Genomic DNA, 22,604 nt, shown 5'->3' with positions numbered 1-22,604 from the left:
ATGGATTGTAGCCTGCCAGGCTCCTTTATCCATAAGATTCTCTAGGCAAGAACACTGGGGTGGGTTGCCGTGCCCTCCTCCAAGGGTTCCTCCCTACCCAGGAATCAAACCCACGTCTCTGGCGTCTCCTGCATTGTTTACCACTTGTGCCCCCTGGGAAGCCCCAAGCCTGGTGCACAGCCCCACAGAGCAGCTGGCCTCCCAGGAGAGAAACCCCGGCTCTCCAATTCCTCACCCTTTGCAGGAACGCCCAAGCTCCAGGTCTTCAATCTGGTCTCAGGCTGTGGGTGGGGCATGTGGGACATTGATGCTACTGGCCACCAGGACGTCAGCAGAGGACCCTGTGACTCTCTGCAGTAGCCATGAACAGAGGAGATGTTGTCTCCTGGGAGGTGGGTTGAGCTGAGCCTCTGTGGCCCACGTGGTGAGGAGGTACTCTGTGCCCAAGTGACTCTGGCCAGGTACTGTGTCTGTGACCCAGTTGGAGGTTCTCAGGCAGAGATGGGGTTTCTGGTTCCCTTCAGCCTGGACTGCAGCCTCCTTCCTGACAAGAAGGTGTGTCCTCAGGCTTTTTCCCATGCAGGGGGTGCCCACCCGGCTGTCCTCTGGGGGTCTGCCCGTGAGCCAGTAGCTGCAGCTGTGGGAGAGGTCAGCAAGGAGACTTCTTAGTAGGAGGACCGGCCTTGCAACGTGAAGCTCCGTCACTGGCCTGGCCCTTGGTTGTTTCGTTCAGCAGATAGAGTTGATGACTGCTGATGTGCTGAGCGTGGTTTAGGCCCTGGGGGTTCAGAGAGTGGAACGGGAGAGACAGGCTGGTTGTTTGGTGCAACTTAAATTCCATGTGGGATCCAGGGCATAAGGAGTCAGACACACCCTGTGGAGAAAGTGGGGAGAGTGTGAAGTAAGATGATGTTTAACAAGGGGCCATGAGGGCCAGAGTGACCGGGAGCCGATATGGGTTGGGTGGTCAGGGGTGGTCCCTCTGAGTGGAGATTCGGTGTCGAAAGAGGGAGGGAGCTGAGTGCAAACGTGGGAAAGGGCCTTCCGTTCTCAGGAACGGCTAGTGCAAAGGTCCTGAGGTAGAGGTGAGGTGGCGTGCTGACAGAGCAGCGCAGGGCTGGTGTGGCTGAAGTGCAGTGAGAGGTGGGGAGAACGGGAGGAGAAAAAGCAAGAGGAGTATTTGCAGGGGTTCATAGGCTGTGGTACTGGGCTAGGGTTTGATCCCAGATGTGGTGAGAAGACAGGTGGGCTTTATGCAGGGCAGTGGCACGTCCTCCGGGTCTTCGTTGTGGCATGTGAGATCTTTAATTGTGGCATGCAAACTCTTAGTTGCGGCACGTGGAATCTAGTTGACTGATCAGGGATTGAACCTGGGGCCCTTGCATTGGAAGTGTGGAGTCTCAGCCACTGGACCACCAGGGAGGCCCCTGTGAGTTCTGTTTTGTAACAACCAGCTGGGGTGCTCTGGGGACGGTGGATCGTGGGGTGAGAATCGAGGGTGATGGGTCCCTGGCTTTACTCTTGGAGGTGTGAACCATAGCCGGTACCCGTGACCCCTGTGGGCATGGGTGGGGAGGGCCTGCTGGGCGCCCCGGGGCTCCTGGGGAGCAGGGGACCAAGGCTTGGGCAGGAGGGCCGCCTTGGCTTCTTGGTCTCAGGCCTCCGCCTCCTCTCTTCTACTCACCCCTGAGTGCCTCCTCTCAGGGTCAGGTCTGAGCTGCTGACCCCACTCCCCTGAGCTTTGGGTTTTAAAATCCAGTGGTTCATTGGTTTTCATCAGATGATTTTGAGTGTAACAAAAAAAGAGTGGAAATTTCTCAGTTTACGGCTTCCCATAGATTAAGGCCACTCTGGACTGTGGTTCCTGTTGGAACGACTATAAAATGGTTTGGCAGCTCTGAAAAAGACTTGGGCAGTTTTTTAAAAAGAAAGTTAAGGACTTCCCTGGTGGTCCAGTGGTTAAGACTTCACCTTCCAATGCAGGGGTGGGATCCGGATTTGATCCCCGGTCCGGGAGCTAGGATTCCATGTGCCTTGTGACCAAAATACCAAAACATGAAACAGAAGCAATATTGTAACAAATTCAATAAAGAGTTTAAAATGGTCCACATCAAAAAATATTTTATTTTATTTTATTAATTTATTTTGCTGCTGCTGCTGCTAAGTCACTTCAGTCGTGTCCAACTCTGTGCAGCCCCATAGGCAGCAGCCCACAAGGCTCCGCCGTCCCTGGGATTTTCCAGGCAAGAGTACTGGTGTGGGGTGCCATTGCCTTCTCCTAATTTATTTTAATCAGAGGCTAATTACTTTACACTATTGTGGTTTCTGCCTCACATTGACATGTATCAGCCACAGGAGTTAAACAGTTACGATACCACCCAGCCATTCTACTCCTAGGTATATACCTGAGAGAACTGAAGACATATGTTCATGAACTCATGCAGAGATGTTTATAGCAGCTTTTTTATAGCAGCTTTGTGTATGGTGGTCAAAGCTGGGAGGAACCCAGACAGCTGTTAACAAGTGAGTAGGTGATGGTCGCTCAGTCGTGTCCGACTCTTTGCGACCTCATGGACTGTAGCCTGCCAGGCTCCTCTGTCCATGGAATTCTCCAGGCAAGAATATTGGAATGGGTTGCCATTTTCTTCTTCAGTTAACAAGTGAATAGATGTGCAAATCTTGGTGTAGCCATGCAAGGGAGCACTTCTGAGCAATACAACAGAATGAACTATTGATACACTCAGCAACGTGAAAATCTCTAAATAATTAAGCTGAGTGAACAAAGCCAGGCAGCGGTACATACTAGGTGATTCCATTTATGTACAAGGTCAAGAAAAATGAAAGCAAGTCAACAGTGACAGAAATCAGATCAGTGGTGGCCTGAAGTAGGAGGAAGTGGTCAGATGGGAGGGAGAAATTCCAGAGAGAGGAGAGCCCTAATAGGGGTGATGGGCGTGTTCATTGTCTTGGTTTCCCTGATGGTCTGACAGGTGTGTAAATATGTCCATCAGGTTTTATACTTGAAATGTCTGCACTTGCTTTGCAGGCAGAATTTTTACTGTCTGAACCACCAGAGAAGCCCTGATCTTATTTCAGTTATACTCATAAAGTGGTGTTTAAAGAAGAGGTGAGTGACCATTTTAACTTAATTATCTCTATTTCATAAAGGAATGCAAACAGCAAATAACAAACAAACAACAAAAGGCTCCAAAATACAGGTGTTAAGCTATGGTTCCCAACCTTTCAGATCCATTGCCCCCTTTAATAATAAAGACATTATTATTAAAGGTATTAAATATAGATACTAGTATAACACCACCTTAAATGTAAGGAAATCCATAAAAATAACCCAACCATGTGTCTTATTTTAAAAATCAACAAAATGTTCTTGCTGAACTTAATGGAAAGCTAAAAGGCGAGTGATTTGTAATAAATTGCCATGTGTCTTTGTAAATGCTCAGGCACATGCTAAAACATAGAGTTGCTAGAACATGTTGGAACATGCTAGAGTGAGGAATTGCTGTGTGCTTATAAGCGGAACCTTCTCTGTGGCAGCTGCAAGTCCTGACTGACTGGGTCTGGTGGTTCTGGAGACCAGAACCATCATCACCCTCACGGACAGAGTTTTGCAAAGTGGTGATTCCTACTTGGCAAAGTTCTGAACAAAACTTAATTTGCACACTGACTGCATTTCTAAAAAAATCAAGGTGTATTTCAACTTGCAAAAAAAAAAAATACATGCTGTGTGTGGATTTATCTCAGTCTTTCCCAGCATCAGGGTCTTTTCCAGTGAGTCGGCTCTTTGAATCAGGTGGCCAAAGTACTGGAGCTTCAGCTTCAGCATCAGTCCTTCCAACGAATATTGGGAGATCATTTTCTTTAGGATTGACTGGCATGCTGCAGTCCATGAGGTCACAAAGTGTCAGACATGACTTAACGACTGAACAACAAATAACAGCAACGACTTTATGCTGAAGATGGAGTTAGAGTCTAGATTTGGGTGATTGGGCTACTTCCCTGATGGTCCAGTAGTTAAAACTCTGTGCTTCCTCTGCAGGGGACATGAGTTTGATCCCTGGTCAGGGAACTAAGATCCCGCAAGCCGCCCAGCATGGCAAAAACAAACAAATCCATAGATTTGGGTGATTTTAGGCAGGCTCTGCAATGAACATGAGCTTGGGCAAACTTTAGGAGATGGTGAGGGACAGGGAGGCCTGGCCTGCTACTGTCCATGAGGTCGCGAAGCATCAGACATGACTGGGCGACTGAACAACAGCCCAGGCTCTTCACCTACATGGGTGCCTGGCGGAATTGTCTTCCTTTGGTATGGTCCTGTACGTCAGTGGTACCCAGCCTTTTTGGCACCAGGGACTGGTTTCATGGAAGACAGTTTTCCCATGAAACAGGAGATGGGATGGTTTCATGATGATTCAAGAGCATTACATTTATTGGGTACATGTTCAGTCGCTAAGTCATGTTTGACTCTTTGTGACCCCATAGACTGTAGCTCGCCAGGCTCTCTGTCTATGGGATTTTCCAGGCAAGAATACTGGAGTGGGTAGCCATTTCCTTCTCCAAGGGATCTTCCTGACCCAAGGATCAAACCTGCCTCGCCTGTGTCTCTTGCGTTGGCAGGTAGAATCTTTACCACTGAGCCATCTGGGAAGCCCTAACTTTATTTCTGTTATTGTTACATTGTGGTCATGTGGTAATGCAAGCGGGAGCGGCTGCTCACCATGTGTCTTTGTAAATGCTCGGGCACATGCAAAGAACATAGAATTGTGTATTTACAGCTGCATGAGAGCGAGCAGCTGTAAATAGGGATGAAACTTCACTCGCTCATCTGCCCCTCACCTCCTGCTGTGCAGCCCGGGTCCTAACAGGCCACCGACCAGTACCAGGGTTGGGGACTCCTGCTGTGTGTCAGAGAGAGCCTGGTCTCTGGCCCAGGCATTGTCACATCAGAGGCTGAGAAACCCCCTTGACAGCCTGTTTTTGAGAAACAAAAAGCACTCTCCAACAACAACAACAACAGAAAGGAGGAGAATGATCTTGAGTCGTTTGTATGGGACACAGTTAAAATCCTACCGGGTGGTACTTAGTCGAGAGGTGGGGAGGCAGTTGCCACGCCCATCTGTGGTTTCCAAAACACAGCATCCCTACAGCTCTGAGGAGGATGAAAATGTGTGTTAAGGGTGTTAAATTCATTCTCCGCCCCTCTGTATTACACTGGATATTACGGATCAAAGACCATGCTCAGAGTACCTCCATAAAATTGATTGAGCTATGTATGACCTTTTTCAGTTTGAGATTTTTGCCTTTGGCCACAACGTTAGAGATCTAATTATTATTATTATTATTTTAACAAATGACAAGCACAGCCTGTGGGAGCTCCTCGCAGGCCTCTGGTTGGTTCACTCCCTGCCCAGTCTGCTCTGGTTCTTTGAGGTTCTTAGAATGGCTGCCTCGCCTCTTTTTGAAATCCCTCAGTCCCAGGCCATGCTGATCCGGTTCCCCCTGCCTAGAGCGCCCTTTCTCTCCCCGAGTGGACTTGCCCCCTCATCCTGCAGGTCTCAGCTTTGATGTCACTTCCTCCAGGAAGCCTCCATGATATACCCCCCACTCACACAGACTGATCAGTTTCTCTCACAGGGCTGCTTGATGGCGGGGCTCTTCCCATGGCTCAGCCCTAAGCAGGGCCTTCGTGGAGGAGAGATGGATGGGCAAGTTCCTTTCTCTTCCCAGCTTCCAGCTTCCCCACCCTTCCTGTTCCCCTGTCCCGGGCAGTTTTCTCCTGACTCAGACCTTCCCTCTCCAACTTTCCTTCCATTCCCGGCCAGACCATCCAGATGCCCAGCTTTCTTCCTTCCTCCAAGAGCGCCTGCTCCCCTTGGAAGCCTCTTGTTCACTGGATGTTTTCTTCTCTCCTGACTCGCCGTAGCCGGTCCCTCCCATTGGTCTGTTCCTTCCACCCAGGCCTGAGCCTTCCTCCTCTCTGCCCATCGGAGACCTTCTCCCAGGCCCTTGGGCCGCCCGTCTCCTGGCCCACCAAAAACGATCCTGTGTCAGTGCCATGGCCCCGCTTAGGACGTGGGGCAGAGAATGAATGGGGGGTGTGGGAGAACTGAGCCACTTCCTGTCCCCCTGCCCTGCCTTGTTGTCCTCCTTTCCAAGAGGGCATGTGTGCGCAGAATGAAATCATACTAAAAATCCCCGCCAGGATCCCAGCTTCAGGGCAAGTCAGTGAAGTGATCAGGGAAAGAGCTTTCACTGACAACATGAGAAGTAGCAATAATCCTCTGTGGTTGGTAGAATGTACCCCCCCACCAAAAAAAAAATCCACATCCTGATCTCCAGAACCTGTGTATATGTTACATGGCAAAGCTCAGCTCAGGGCGTGATCAGTCGTGTCCAACTCTTTGTGACCCCGTGGACTGTAGCCTGCAGGACTCCTCTGTCCATGGGATTTCTCAGGCAAGAATACTGGAGCAGGTTGTCATTCCCTTCTCCAGGGGATCTTCACGAGCCAGGGATCAAACCTGAGTGTCTGGTGTCTCCTGCATTGGCAGGCAGGTTCCTTACCACTGTGCCACCTGGGGAGCTGGCAAAGTCCCTTTACAAATGTGATTAAGTTCAAGATTCTGAAATAGGCAACTATGCTGGGTTTTTGGGGTGGGCCTGGTGTAATCATCATGAAGGTCCTTATAAGGAGGAGACAGGAAATCAGAGAGGGAAGGTGCTGAGCTGCTGGCTGGGACGAGGAGGCTGGTACCCCATGCCTAGGTGTGTAGACATCTTCTAGACGCTGGGAAAGGTGAAAACAGATTCTCCCCTGGATCCTGTGGGCCAGCTTAGACTTCTGACCTCCACAGCTAGATGTGAGGTTTATGTTGTTTCAAGCCACTCATTTGTGTTCACTGATCACAACAGCCGCAGGCAATCCTACAACTTCACCCAGAGTTTACCTTTGAGTCCCGACGCATTGGGAGGCCAGTAGTAGAGCCAAGGTTGGGGAATGAAGCGCTTTAGCAGGATCCCATTGGCTGCCATGCAGGGCTTGGTTGTCAGGGAACAAGAGTGGAAGGAAATGAGGGAGCGGGGAGGGGGCCCCGACGATGGTGACTTGTGTGGGTCAGAGGCTGTGGTGATGGAAAACGTGGATAGATGATTGCACACACATCCCAGGAGTGGGATGGACATGACACACACCTGATTGGACCTGGGAGCGTGGAGGAAAGGGGATCAGGGAGGATTCCCATGTTTCTGGCCCTTGCCTGGGGTGGGAGCATCAAAGGGAAGGATCCAGATTTGACAGAGCCCAGACCAGTGCCCGGGCTTCCCAGCTGGCGCCAGTGGTAAAGATCTTGCCATCCAGCGCAGGAGACATAAGAGACGCAGGTTCAATCCCTGGGTCAGGAAGATCCACTGGAGAGGTTGGCAACCCACTCCAGTATTCTTGCCTGGAGAATCCCCACGGACAGTGGATCCTGGCAGGCTATGGTCCACAGAGTCAGGGTCGCAGAGAGTCAGACACGACTCAAGTGACTTAGCACGCATGCACATACAGATCAGTGCCCATGGTTTGGAGTAGGGATGGGGGAGGGAACCAAGGCAGTTCGGAAGGTTGTGGTCTTCAGGAGGGCATTTCAGCTGGGCCAGATTGTTAGATGTGGCTTGAATGGAAGAGGCAACAGTCCCCTGTGATTAAGCACTGTTCAGTGAGCTCCTGCTGTGGACAAACTCTGTAAATTGTGAATCTTATGGTTGTGTGCGGAGGAGGCTTGTGTGCATATTTCAAGGCTGGAGCTCACGTTTGGCCATTTGAGGGTGTCGCTTTGACTGCATTTTGTGGGAGAGGGAAACTGAACCTATTGCTACATAACAGGTCATCCCAAAACGTAGCAGGCTTAAGGAAGAATGCACATTTACTGTCTCACACTGTGTCTCTGGGTCAGGGATCCAGGATGGGTCTGGCTCAGTGGTTCTGGCTCAGGGTCTGTCATGGCTGCAATCATCTGAAGGCTTGGCTGAGGGCACAGATCTTCTTCCACGTTGCACATGGTGGGCGTGACTGTGCTGGCTGTTGGCAGAGTCTCACCATGGGGTCTTCTCCAGAAGGCTGGTTGAGTGTCCTCATGTCCTCGCAGTTGGCTTTGCCCAGAGTGAGTGATTCATGAGAGGGCAGGACAGAAGCCATGATGTTTTTCTGTAACCTAATCTTGCAGGTGACAACTCTCTCTCCATTAAAGTTGTGAAGTCATTTCTCCAATATCCTATTCCGAGTGGGAGGGGACTTAACAGGGGCGTGTATGAGAGTTCCGATTTCTCAACATCCCTGAAACCTTGTTATCTGACTTTTTGATGATAGCCATCGTAATGGGTGTGAAGCAGTATTTTATCCTGGTGTTGGTTTGCATTTCCCTGATGACATAAGAAGTTAAGCAACATTTCATGTGCTTATGCCATTTGCCTGTCTTCCTTGCACCTTTTAAAATTGAGTTGTCTTTTTTTCTTACTGGGTTGTAAGAGTTCTTTGTTTGCTCTATTTATCAATACAAGTCCCTTATCAGATTTTTGACTGGCGAATATTTCCTCCCATTCCATGGGTTGTCTTTTCACCTTCCTGGTAGTGTGTTTTGAAGCACAAAAGTTTTTGGTTTTGATGAAGTTCAATTTATTTTTTCTCTTGTTGCCTGTCCTTTTGGTGTTGTATTTAAGTATCCATTGCTAAATCCAAGGTCATAAAGATTTTGCCCCCTTGTTGCCTTCTAAGAGTTTTACAGTTTTAGTTCTATGTTAAGTCTTTCATCCGTTTCGAATTAATTTTGGTATACGGTGTGAAGTAAGGGTCCAACTTCATTCTTTTGCCTGTAACTATCTAGATTTTCAACACCATTTGTTGAAAAAAAGATTCCTTTCCCATTGAATGGTCTTCACAACTTTGTCAAAAATCAATTGAGTTTATTTTTGGATTTCGAATTGGGTTGCATTGATCTCTGTATATGCCCATCCTCATGACTATCTTGGGGGTTTCCCTGGAGGCTCAGACAGTAAAGAATCCACTTGCAATGCAGGAGACATGGGTTCAATCTCTGGGTTGGGAAGATCCCCTGGAAAAGGGAATGGCAACCCATTCCAGTATTCTTGCCTGGGAAATCTCATGGATAGAGAAGCCTGGTGGGCTACGGTCCTTGGGGTCACAACAGAATCGGACATAACTTAGTGACTAAACAGCAGCAACATGCCTGTCTTGATTATGGTTGTCTGGTAGTAAGTTTTGAAATTGGAAAATATAAATCCTCCAACTCTGCTTTTCTTGTTTAAGATTGTTTTGACTCTTTTCAATCCCTGGAGTTTCCATATGAATTTTAGGATTAGCTTGTCCATTTGTACAAAGCGCTCGGATTCTGATAGAGATTGAGTTGATTCTGTCGGTCACTTTGAGACCAGCACTCTTCTGTGCCCTTCACCTAGAGTAAGTCATTTAATTTTCACCAAAGCTCCAGGAGGCAAGTCCTACTTTACCCCCATTGCACAGATGAGGAAACTAAGAGCTAGGGAGGTTAAGACACTTGCCTAAAGTCACACAGCTGGCCAGGGTCCTAAGTCTGTGGTTGTAACCGCCATGCCCAGCTGCTTCTCTGCAGTGACTGGTTTTCTGGGGCCAGGCCTCCGCGAGGGTGGGCTTCTCCAGCCCTCTCCCGGCTGGTGGGCTGAAGGCCTGGCAGACCCCACAGCTGCTTCTCACTGCTTGTGTTCCAGGCAGCCGGTAAAGATCGTGTACTCCTCCAAGGATCCCGCCAAGCCCAAAGGGAGCTCCAAGGTGGATGTGAATGAGGAGGCCGAGGCTCTGATTGTCAAGTCCCCCCAGAAGGAGCGGGACCCGTCCCTGTTCAAGGTGTTATACAAGACCTTCGGGCCCTACTTCCTCATGAGCTTCCTGTTCAAGGCTGTGCACGACTTGATGATGTTTGCCGGCCCAGAGATCTTAAAGTAAGTTCCCCACCCCCATCCTCAGCCCGGCAGTCCTTTGCGTCCTTGACCTTCCACTTGCTACACCCCTCACCCTCCCTTGGGGTCACACGCTCAGAGTTCCCTGGGCTCAGAGCCAAGTCTCCCCATCCTCACCCACTTTGTCTGATGCTTTGCTTTAATAAGCCATCTTAAAGGCTTCTTAAACAGCAATGGTTATAAGGAACAGAAACCTACCAGGCTCCCCTGAAGCCAGAAGGGAGAAGATGGAGGCTTATTTTGGGAAGTCAACAGCAGGGATATAGGGTAGGGGAATTAGAGAAGGCGAAGTTTGGAGAAAGAACAAGACCGGCACTTTACAAGAACAGATCACCTTTAATGAGGTGAGAAGGGGCAGCAGTCAGATTAGTGAGCTGCTGCACTAACCCAAGAAAAGAGTAAGTATATATAGGCATATATGTGGAAATCTACGGTCTTAAGGGGCCTGTTCTTCTCCAAGGTTGTTCGGATTAGTTATCTCTTAACCGGCTGGGGCAGGGAATTCCAGAGATCGGCCAGAGGCTGGGACTGGCTGGGAGCTGGGTGTAATCAACCTTAAAGTCCATTTTCTTCTTCGGGTGAGAGAGTTCTTTGTTTTGCATAGAATGGTGGAGAGGACCCGGAGGAGAATTTTAATTCCAGGGTATTTTGTTAACTTTCCTTCAAGGGGATGTGTCAGATTATATGAGAGCTGCCAGCTGAAACTGGAAAGGTTTACGTATGTTTACCTCCCTCCCTCCCTCCCTCCATCTCTGCTTCTGTCCCTTTAGGGCCACACGTTTGTTCTCTTTCCCTCCTTCCCTCCGCCCTGTGCTCCCTGCTGGGTCACTTTTGGGTGATGAGGTGGAGCGGTCAGTGTGAGGGCTTCACTCCTGCACAGGCAGTCCCGTGTGGGTTGGGCTTCCCATCCTTGAAACCGAAGCGAGAGTGCCGGACTCACCCGGCTGGCTCGGGAGCGCTTCGCCTGCCGACACCAGAGGCTTGCCCCCACGTGGGCACGTGTTGTCACGGTCTCTCACGCTGGGTTCTGCCCTTGCTGCCCTGCAGGTTGCTCATCAACTTTGTGAACGACAAGAAGGCCCCGGACTGGCAGGGTTACTTCTACACGGCGCTGCTGTTCGTCAGCGCCTGCCTGCAGACCCTGGTGCTGCACCAGTACTTCCACATCTGCTTCGTCAGCGGCATGCGCATCAAGACGGCCGTCATCGGGGCCGTGTACCGGAAGGTGGGGGGCGGCCCCCTGTGGAACCCTCAGGGGGCTTGGCTGGGTCACCTCTCAGGCCCAGCGTGCAGAGCAGTGGCATGAAGGTGGCCTGAATGGCTGTGGGTTGGCAGGGGGTGACCATCAGGCTTGACAGCTTAGCAGAGCTACTCCCAGAGGCTTGTCTGGGCGTGGGGGTTATCGCCCAGGAGCTCCCCTGCCCAGGTCCGCTGCGGGTAATTGCATTTCTTGATTTGGGATGATCCAGGTTCAAATCCTCGCCCTACTGTTAATATTCTGTGTGTGAGCGTGTTCTGACTCTCCATTTCCTTCCCAGGATGAGAGACCCTCAGCACGGACAGCCTTTAGGGAATGAAATTACCTCCTTGGTCCCTTCATTTCTTAGCCTCTGGGCCCCACAGGTTAGGAAGAGACTCTTCAGCAGCTGGTAGGGAAAGATGGATTTGCCCATTGGCTCTTAGCCCTGTCTGCATGTTAGAGTCACCCAGAGAGCTTCAGAAACTTCCAAGGACCAGGCTGCATCCAAATCAAGTCAGAATCTCTGTCGGCGGGTGGGGGGGTAGGCATCAGTATTTCTAAAACTCCCCAGGTGACAGCATGAAACCATCGAGAGTCGGGGCGAGTTTATCCCTCCAGGAGATGTTGGCAATGTCTGATTGTCACAACTGGGGGCGTGTATCTAGTGGGTGGAGACTGGAGATGTTGCTGTACATCCTACAGTGCACAGGACAGCCCCCCAGAGAATCATCTGACCTCAGGTTGCAGTAGTGTCACAAATGAGAAACCCTGGCTGAGACCTTGGTCCTTCAGGGTGAAGTGGGGACCAGTAGCGTCAGCATCTCCTGTGGGCTTATTAGCAATGGATAGGCCCCCTCCAGTCTTACTGAGTCAGAAATTGCATCATAACAGACTCTCTGGGTGGGGGGTATATGTGTGTTATACGTACACACTCAAGTGCATGAAGCCCGGGTTTAGGCAACCTCTGAGGTCCCTTCTGTACTGAAGAGCTCAGGATGGGGGGAGGCAGTGGGTGCTGTCGATAAGAGACAGGCCTTTGTGACGAGACACATGGGCTGGGAAGGCAGATAAGCCACTGGGGGAGGAGAAAGCAGCAACCTCTCCACTGGTGTGCTGTCTCCTTCCTCCACGTGGGCGTGGACGGGGGCCCCGGCCGTCCCCTGCCACACCCACTCTCTTTCCCTCTCCTTTGTCCCACAGGCCCTGGTGATCACCAATGCGGCCAGAAAGTCCTCCACGGTCGGGGAGATCGTCAACCTCATGTCCGTGGACGCCCAGAGGTTCATGGACCTGGCCACGTACATTAACATGATCTGGTCAGCCCCTCTGCAAGTCATCCTTGCCCTCTACTTCCTGTGGCTGGTGTGTGTTTGACGTCATTCCCGTGGCGCATGGGGAGGGACCTCCATGTGTGGGCAGTGGGGGGCGAGGGAGTGGGTGCCAGGGATAAGAACGTCTGTAGCTCACTGGCATTTCTTTAAAAAAAAAAAAAAAAAACTTTTATTTTGTATTAGGGTATAGCTGATGAGCAATGTTGTGATAGTTTCAGGTGAATAGTGAAGGGACTCAGCCATACATGTACGTGTATCCATTGTCCCCCCAACCCCCCCTCCCATCCAGACTACCACATAACATGCTTGCTGGCATTTCTCGCCATCATTCACATTTTATTTTCTGGCCTGTCAGCCAGCTCCTGGAGATTTTATTTCTTTCCTCAGTTGTTGGGTTATGTTCTCTCAGGTGGCATGGTGTTTATTTGCACATGTCTCTTGACACTGTATGTAGTTAACCACCCTGTAACGTATCCATTGTATTTCTCCCCTCTGTGTCTTCCCAAACACTCAGCAAACTCATTTATTCACGAGTCCCAAATTATGTTGATCAAGAATCTTTCGGTTGCAGGGGGTAGAAGTGCATTTTAGAGCAACATAAGCAAATAAGGGAATTTTATGGGTGTGGGTAACTGAAGAGTCTAGGGGACTGGCTTCAGGTATGAGTTGAACTAGGAGTTCAAGCAGTGCTGTAAGGACACAGTCTCATGCTTTCATCATTTCTTAGCTTCATGCTTCTCTGAGTTGACTTCATTCTCAGTGGGATTTCTTCACATGGCTTCCATGGCTTTGGGTTTATATCATCTTCACAGGTGTTGGTGCCAGACAAAAGAGAAGATACTCCTTTCCTCTTTGTCTCAGTCAGAGTCCCAGGGAGCACTGTGGCCTGGCACAGTCCTATTCACATTCTTGAAAAAAGTCGGGGTGAAATAGGCAGCATTCTCTGATTGGCCAGCCTGGGTCACGTGCTCTCTTTCATTGTGGAAGGGGTGTGATTGACAGCCCTTGCACATGGGGAAGGGCAGTTCCCAAAATACGAAGATGATGAGCAAAGATGCTCATAGCCTAATCCTGCCTTACTCTTTCTACCTCTGGGCTTTTGCACATGCCTTTCCTTCCACCAGGAATTCCCTTTCCTCCCTACTGATGAAAAGGACTTCCAGACTATCCCAGACTTTAAAGCTGTGATAAATATCTCTTGCACTGATTTTTACCCCCTTTCAATTACGTGGACTTCTTCATCTGGCAGGTGTCTTGGGGCGTCTGCTTCCCCAGAAAGTACTGTTGTGGAACAGTCCTTCTAGAATTGCCTTCAGGGTTGATTTGTGAACCACTAAGAAAATGGCTTTATTTTAAATGAGAGTTGCTGAAAGTGTTATTGATACGTGGGGCAGGATAATTCTCCATTGTTGGGGGCTGATGTGTGTATTGTAGTATGTTTAGCTGCATCCCTAACCTCTCCCCCAGGAGATACCAATCACATACCACCTCTTCACCCCTACACTCCCACCACCACTTGTGAAGAGGTCTCCAGACGTTTTCAGATGTCCCTTGGGGGAATATACCTCACTGGTTGGGAACCGCTGCTTTAGACCAAAACCAGGCTTTCTCTGACAGTCGAGAACATAGGAAAACAGGCAACAGCCATCTTGCTCTGAAATCGTGCTGCCCCGGTTCAGATCCTGCCTCTTGTGGCTTAATGTCACTACGTCTTGATGTCCTCATCTGTAAACTGTTGACAGTCAGGAAACCTCATTGCAGTGATTGATGTCAGGACAACTGAATGAATTGCTGCAGGTAGTGGTCCCTGAGCAGTATGTGGTACAGAGATGTGCCCGGTGTCTTTTAGTTACTATGATTTGCTTTCAGAGTTGATTCTGAATGCTTCAGATTGTTGGTAGAAATCACCTTCATTCTTAGAGGTGGCTTAATCTGCACTGAGCAGAGCTCCATCACAGAAAACATTTGGAGCAGTTGTTGTTGTTGTTCAGTCACTCAGTCGTGTCCAACTCTGTGACCCCATGGACTCCAGCACGCCTGGCTCCCCTGTCCTTCACCATCTCCCAGAGCGTGCTCAAACTCCTGTCCACTGAGTCAGTGATGTCATCCAACCATTTTGTCCTCTGTCATCCCCTTCTCCTCTTGCCTTCAATCTTTCCCAACATCAGGGTCTCTCCAACGCATTGCCTCTCGGCATCAGGTGAACAAAGTATTGGAACTTAAGCTTCAACATCAGTCTTCCAGTGAATATTTCAGGGTTGATTTCCTTTAGAATTGTCTGGTTTGATCTCCTTGCTGTCCAGGTGACTCTGAAGAGTCTTCTCCAGCAGCATAGTTTGAAATCATCAATTCTTTGGCACTCAACCTTCTCATATCCATGCATGACTACTAGAAAAACCATAGCTCTAACTAGACAGATTTTTGTTGGCAAAGTGACAGTAGGGCAGTAGTTTGGAGCAGTAGAGCAGCTTTTTGGTAACTAGGACTGGAGCACCCAAGGGTGACTCCTTGGAAGAGACTAACACGCTTACACTGTAGATCCGACCATCTGTCTCAGCTAAGTGCATATACACTGGGCAGACTCCTCAGGCTGTCTCTTCTGATGTGTGTAACTTGCAAGTTGAAAAAGGTTGATCAGTATCTTGCCTCAGTCATGATCTCTTAACCTTTCTGAGGTGCAGTTTCCTTAATCTGCAAATGGGACTATAGAACAGTCTATAGCTTCTTATCTACAAGTCCCCTTATCAAAAAGCTCTAAAAACCGAAAGTTTTTCTTAACTCATTTGGTGGCAAGACCTGACCTGAACAGATGTGCAATTTATCATCTTGCTTATCCCTCTCAGTGGGAATTTTCCCATTTGCTACTGAAAAAAAAAAAAACATTGTATTTGCTTATGGAATGCTGCACCAGGGCCTGGTGGGGTGCGATATACAGGCATATCCACCTATGTCAGGGGGTCCCAGGACTCCAGCAGGTTCATGATTTGCTAGGGTTACAGCAAGATTCACAAAGGTTGGAGGGGAACCAGGGACAAGCTTCCAGGAGTCCTCTCACCCTGCAGTCACACAGTTCAGTCGCTCAGTCGTGTCCGACTCTTTACGACCCCATGAACTGCAGCACGCCAGGCCTCCCTGTCCATCACCAACTCCCGGAGTTTACCCAAACCCGTGTCCATCGAGTCGGTGATGCCATCCAACCATCTCATCCTCTGTCGTCCCCTTCTCCTCCTGCCCCCATTCCTTCCCAGCATCAGGGTCTTTTCCAATGAGTCAACTATTCGCATGAGGTGGCCAAAGTAGTGGAGTTTCAGCTTCAACATCAGTCCTTCCAATGAGCACCCAGGACTGATCTCCTTTAGGATGGACTGGTTGGATCTCCTTGCAGTCCAAGGGACTCTCAAGAGTCTTCTCCAACACCACAGTTCAAAAGCATCAATTCTTCGGCGCTCAGCTTTCTTCACCATCCAACTCTCACATCCATACATGCCCACTGGAAAAACCATAGCCTTGACTAGACAGACCTTTGCTGGCAAAGTAATGTCTCTGCTTTTAAATGTGCTGTCTAGGTTGGTCATAACCTTCCTTCCAAGGAGTAAGCGTCTTTTAATTTCATGGCTGCAAGTCACACAAGAGGTACTTAATTCCCCAGTTTGGACGATTGTGACAACGTGTGAAACGTTACCAGCCAGGGAAGCTAGGGAGAGACCCCCCGAGTCCAGGGTTTTTATTGGGGGCTGATCACACTGGCAGCCTCTACCTGGCACAGGCGAAACTTCCAGACTCCCAAGGGGAAAAAGGCTTAATCAGCAGAAGCCATACTGTTTGTACAGTTTAGGCACAGTGAGTCAGTCTTAAATCAGTTCTGACAATTTTGGGAGCCCTCCCCAAACCCAAGCACCCAGACCCCAGCCAGGGGCCTTTGAGCAAGATAGACCATCAGGTGGGCCTATTCACTATTTTCTGTTTCACATCCCATTACCTTTCTGAAATCCTTCAGTTCTCATTTGCAAAACCCACCCTGTTGGTAGAAACCAATACAATACTGTAAAGCAATTATCCTTCAATTAAAAATAAAAGCAACAACAACAACAAAAAAACCCCAACCTGGTCTCAAGGGTTTCGGATAAAGAATCGTGGCTTTAATATTCTTACAGAGTTCGTGGGGCCCCGAGGGATGCTCTGGGATAAATCTGAAAAGTGAAACAGCTGCATGGGGTGGCTCAGCCCTTGGAGGCCCTGTACTGAGGCTTTGTTCTCGTTCCTCCGGTAGAACCTGGGCCCTTCCGTCCTGGCCGGGGTGGCCGTGATGATCTTCATGGTTCCCGTCAATGCTGTGATGGCCATGAAGACCAAGACCTACCAGGTAGGGGAGTGTCTCTCTGGGGCTCCGGGTTGGGCCCCTGCCTGAGGCCTTTCCACTGAGGTGTTGGCTGACTTCCTTCTGCACAGGCCGTGGGGACCTCAGCCTTGCCTGGAAATCCTGTGGGGCGCTTTCATAAATGCTGGTCCCCACACCCCATTCCAAGAATTCTGAGTCACCTGATATGGGTGGGGCCATCAAGGTTGAGAGCTCCTGAAATAGTTAGACCTCGTGGGCCAGTGTCTGAAGCCGTATCTGTGGACCTCCGGGAGATTCCTTATTTCCCATGGGTTCTATTCCTTTATGTGGGTGTGCATTGTCCAGGGCTGAGCAAAAACCACCCCTTGCTTTTTGCCCCCCGTCACCTTACGCTGGTCACAGCGTTAAACTTCTTACTTTCAGAGCTACTTAGTATTTTTTAAGTTTTGAAATAGTCAAGTAACAGAGTGAATGTCTTCTCATTATATTTTAAAAGTTCAAATAATACAAAAGTGTAGGGCATGTCCCCTTTCCTGTCCTCTTAACCACAGTGAACACACTGAAGCAAATCCTTCTAGAACTTTCTGTGTGTTTATGTGGTGATCAGGCTCACTATATAGTTAGGCTTGGCTTGTATAAGTGTGTGCATTGTAGTGCTATCACCATATATATTTTAACACACATAGGCCCTTTTGGCGGCATGATTTTGTCATTTGATGCCATGCCTGGGGGATCTTTCTGTGGCATGCCATGTGGTCTGACTTCATTCTCTTGAGCTCATGTCTAATGGGCCATAACAGAGATGGGCCGGAGTTCATTTTTTTTTGCTCCCCCATTGATGGCTATTTATGATGTGCCTGTGGAATTTCAAATGAGAGAGCTTGGCTGCACTGATGATGCCATAGGAGAGACAGGTTCCAGAACGTGGGCCTGGTGGGATGAGGTTTGGGAGGGTGGGGGGGTGAATATGGCCTCTCATCTTCTTCCCTTGAACTCCACACCTCCAAAACAGTTTCAGTCTCTGTCCTTGACCTCATGTTGCTTAAACTGTCCTGTTCTGTGACCCAGGAGTGATATAACACTTAATGATTAGGGTTCTTGTGAGCAGGACTAAATGCCTATGAAAAGCTTAGAAAAGTATCTGGCTTAAGGAAAAGGCTAGGTGATACAGAAAATATTTAATAACTCTATAGCACGTGTACCCAGTGGTCAGGAGCAGTGGTTCTGGTACAGAAACACTTCAGTATTGTAACAACCATGTACTGGCTGATAAGCAGTAAAAAAAAAAATAAGAAAATGGAGGGGGGAAAAAATATCATCTCTCATATTTGGACCAGCAGAGTAAGGCATGTGTCCCTTCCTCCCTGGATGACTGTAAAGTTTTTCTTGCCTCTTTTCTAAATTTAAGAGGTTTTGCTAATAATATCAAATCTAATGTAATTCAAAGCAGTTTTTTGCCTTGAAAAACGAATCCTTTGGAGGCCTCTCAGGGTCCAGAGTCAGGGTTCACAGGGATTGCAGGCCAGCTTTCCCACCCTCAGGAAAGCCCATTCTTAATAGATGGGGTTGTTGGTCTGGTGCCAGGGCCAGAAGTGAGCGGCCAGCCCGCTGGTGAGCTGTTGACCGCTTCTCTCTTCCAAGGTGGCCCACATGAAGAGCAAGGACAATCGGATTAAGCTGATGAACGAAATTCTCAACGGGATCAAAGTGCTGAAGCTTTATGCCTGGGAGCTGGCATTCAAAGACAAGGTGCTGGCCATCCGGCAGGAAGAGCTGAAGGTGCTGAAGAAATCTGCCTACCTGGCGGCTGTGGGGACCTTCACGTGGGTCTGCACCCCTTTCCTGGTGAGTGAAGCTGGATTTCTCCTGGTCCACACGGTCAGATGTTTTATCGTGTTGTTGCCTAAATATTTTTCGGAAGTCGCGATTTCAGCACAGTCTTCTCCGACCACTCTTTTTAAAAGTACCACCCCTGCCTTTTGTTTTATTCACAGCACTTAATAGTTTCCAGCCCAGGGCTACTCGGAGTAGCTAGTTCAGGAACTGTTTCAGGTTCACCATGAGCGGAGAAGCTTGTGCTGGAATGTAAACCTCTGCCCTCTGTGTCCTTCATCAAGAAAGTCTGGCTAAGAAACAAAAAAAGTCAGCAGAACTAAACTGCGTGCTTGGTGCCTTATTTGAGCCACTTTATGGTGTCAGCTCCTTATCTGTGAGCATCTGGTCACACACGGAGGGTTGGCAGTGACTTGTGGACCACACTTTAAGTGGCCGTGCCAAACACACTCTAAAAGTCACTTACTATTCCATGAATTGTCTTTCTCCACTAGAATGTCAGCTTCAGGAGAGCAAAGATTTTTTTTCTGTTCACGTCTGTGTCCTAGTGCCAGAACTAGTGCATAATAGGTGGTCAGCAAATATTTCTCATTCATTGAAAAAAATAATTCAAATCATATGAAAAGTTATGAAATAAAAAGTATATTATCCTTCCATCTATCCCTTTCCTCCAAAATGACAGTTTTGTATATCTTTTTAGGAAAAAAATGTTGATGTGTGTAGATATTTTTAAAATATTTATTATATATTCAAAAGGAGTCACACTTACACGGTGTTCTGGACCTTTGGATTTAGTATATAACTGCTCAGTTCATGCATTCAGAGCTGCTTCATCTCTTTGAATGATGTGTACTTGTCCGGAGCATGGGTGTGCCGTGGTGGACTTAACCCATCTCCCACGGCTGGCCTTTTAGGCTGCTCCTTGTTCTTTGCTGTTACTGAATGTTCTGATACACTTGCTGCACTGAATGTTCTGATACACACGTCTTGGGTTTCTGTAATGGGTCAGTTCCTAGCTGGCCATCCTTGAAAAGTTTAAAGACAAGAGTATAAGTTACTGTTTTCCCAACCTGGCCACAAACCAGGGAACCATATCAACAAGGACTGTGGAAGCCCTTTAAGCACAGTGGACAGTTAAACATGGTTAAGGATGACTTCAGATCATGCCCCGCCCCTCCATGCTTATTTTTTCTTTCTGTCTTTGTATTATTAACTACATCATTCTTTTTTAAAATGTTGTGCTAGTAGAGAGTGTTACTTCTTAGTTACGTTGGCAAATATGTTTTCTTATGGGAAGTTCCTATGACCAAAACCACAATTGTCATAAATAAGAAACAGAGTTTTCTAACAGGCTACCATCTTCTTCATCACAGTAGAGTTGCGGGTGGAATATTTAAGGAAGCTCCTGCTTTTTTCGATGTTTATCAAAGTATATTCGTTTGGATACTGGATTGTGTTAGGCTCAGCTTGATGTCTCCTAGATTCTTAACCCACACACAAGGCAACGTGGTGCAAATCAGTGATGCTCCAGCTTGTGCCGGCCTCACACTCACCTGCCGGCCTTGTTAAAGCCATGCTTGCTGGGCTCCACTCAGTTTCAGACCCAGTCTGTCTAGGTAGGCCCTGAGTATTTACATTTCTAACATGTTCCCAGGGGCTGTGCTGCTGTGGGCCTGAGGTCCACACTTTGTCCTCAGCAGTGGGGCCTATAGACCAGTAGCATTGGCATCACCAGGTTGCTTATTAGAAATACAGACTCTGAGGCCTCACCTCAAACCAAGCTAAGACAGATCTAAATTTTAGTGGTCACTCTGCCAGGGGATTTGTATGCACATTAAAGTTTGAAAAACATGGGCAAAAAGGAGTAAGCACAGTTTTCTGTATAGGACCACCCAGTGAATAATTTAGATGTCCTGAGCCGTGTGATCTCTGTTGCAACTGCTCATCTCTGCTGGTGTAGTGCAAGAGTGGCTATGGATGGGACTTGACTGGTGGTCCAGGGGTTAAGACTTCTCCTTCCAAAGCAGGGGGCACAGGTTCAATCCCTGGTCAGAGAACTGAGATCCCACATGCCCTGGGGTGTGGCCAAAAATTAAAAAAAAAAAAAGTGGCTATGGATAACAGAATGAATGGGTATGGCTGTGATCCTATAAAAATTACTATATAGACACTGAAATTTGAATTTTGTGTACTCTTCTACATGTGTCATGAAATATTTTTTTGGCTCATTTAAAAATTTGGGGTTTTTTAGATCATTTAAAAATGTAAAATCCATCCTAAGCTCATGGGCTGAGACATAAACAGGTGGACCACAGGCCATAGCTGGCTGAGTCCTGGCTTAGAGGAGTGGAATGTTTTTCTGAGAGTCAGGATCCCCGCTGAATTCTCCTGCCAGCTCACGAAGTGATCTGTAGCCAGTCGTTTACCTCCCTGCCTCTGGATCTTTGAGCAGGAGAGATGAAGGGGTTGGAGCTTTCCCGGTGGCTCAGTGGTAAAGAATCTGCCTGCCATGCAGGAGACACGTGTTGGATCCCTAGGTCTGGAAGATCCTTTGGAGGAGGAAATGGCAACCCACTCCAGTGTTCTTGCCTGGGAAATCCCATGGACAGAGGAGCCTGGCAGGCTACAGTCCATGGGGTTGCAAAGAGTGGGACACGACTGACCATGAGCGTTTGGCTTGACTTGACTTTGATGAAGGGGTTAGGCCCCAGGGATGTGTGTGCAGCCCTGCCCTCTGCAGGTCCCTTGCCTCAGCCGACACCCCTGGACAGTCATGGTGCTCCCTCCCACTGAATTATGTCCAAACAGCCCTCCAGGTGAATGAACACTGCCGGTGGACTGGAGTTGGCCCAAGCAGCAACATCGCTTAGCTGTTCTGGGACTCTGTATTCCCTAGGATCTCCTCCGGCTCAAACTCGCCCACACTCCAGGCTGGAAGGGTCTGCTATCTCATTCTTTTCACACTCCAGTCTCCCCAGCCTTCCCCAGGTCCTTAGTGACTCTCTTTGTTTTGTCAGAAGTAAAAAATACAATACTGCAGGTTGTTAACAGGGGTTGTTCTTATTTTCTTCCAACTGTTCAATCCCGCCAGGATCCTCCATCCATGGGATTCTCCAGGCAAGAATGCTAGAGTGGGTTGCCATTTCCTTCTTCAGGGGATCTTCCTGACCCAGGGATTGAACCTGCATCTCCTGCATCAAAGGCAGATTCTTTACTGTCTGAGCCACCTTCTGGAGGCTCAGCTGTTCAATAGTCTCTATGCATTAAATACAACTGTTAAATAGGCCTTACTATATATATAATGCATTTTATTTTAAAAACAGAAAGTAATGCATTTGTGTGGTGAAAATAGTTAAAGCTGTTCCAAAGAGTCTGCAGCTGAGCTGCTCAACTCCAGCACTGCTGACATTTGGGACCGGATAATTCGTTGTTTCTTTGTGGGGAGCTATCCTGTGCACTGTAGGATGTTGAGCAGCATCCTTGGCCTTTCCCCACTATATGCCAAGTGGTACCTTTCCCCCCATCTCCCCAGTTATGGTGATCAAAATGTCCCCAGGTGAGAAGCACCTGTCTGCAGTGAAAGGCACTGCTCTTGCCTCCACAGGCCCCCATCACCCAGCTTCCTTGTCCATACCAATTTCTTCTGTGTATTTACGGAAAGAGCCTGCGTGTATACCAGCGTAACATTGACTATATACAATAAATGTACTTAAACTGCTACATCTATTTTATTTACTTTCATACTAGTGATAGCAAATCACACAGAAATCCAAGATGTTTGGATTCCTTTTTTTGGTTTTTTTTTTCCCCTTTTTAATAAACAGGCAAATATCTGAAGCCAGAGGGGTCA

General features: G+C 48.4%; 1 protein-coding gene across 10 annotated transcripts in view; it reads left to right on the top strand.

Moving 5' to 3' along the window:
- The window catches only part of ABCC1 (ATP binding cassette subfamily C member 1 (ABCC1 blood group)), a 149,859-nt gene that overhangs the window by 70,910 nt on the left and 56,345 nt on the right, over positions 1–22,604 (top strand). For all 10 annotated transcript variants that reach the window (XR_014072939.1, XM_081556262.1, XM_081556260.1 and 7 more), the window contains 5 exons: positions 9,763–9,993; positions 11,059–11,236; positions 12,452–12,613; positions 16,853–16,945; positions 18,563–18,766. Coding sequence is in view for 9 of the 10 variants with exons in the window: in XM_081556262.1 (XP_081412388.1) it covers positions 9,763–9,993; positions 11,059–11,236; positions 12,452–12,613; positions 16,853–16,945; positions 18,563–18,766 (868 nt within the window). In the remaining variant the exon portion in view is untranslated. The remainder of the gene's footprint in view (positions 1–9,762; positions 9,994–11,058; positions 11,237–12,451; positions 12,614–16,852; positions 16,946–18,562; positions 18,767–22,604) is intronic.

Source organism: Giraffa tippelskirchi, chromosome 13 (assembly GCF_054371585.1).
Source record: "Giraffa tippelskirchi isolate mGirTip1 chromosome 13, T2T-mGirTip1v1.2.pri, whole genome shotgun sequence".
Taxonomy (NCBI): Eukaryota; Metazoa; Chordata; class Mammalia; order Artiodactyla; family Giraffidae; genus Giraffa; species Giraffa tippelskirchi.
Note: the sequence above shows the minus strand (reverse complement) of the source record. Positions and strands in the feature narration are given on the sequence as shown.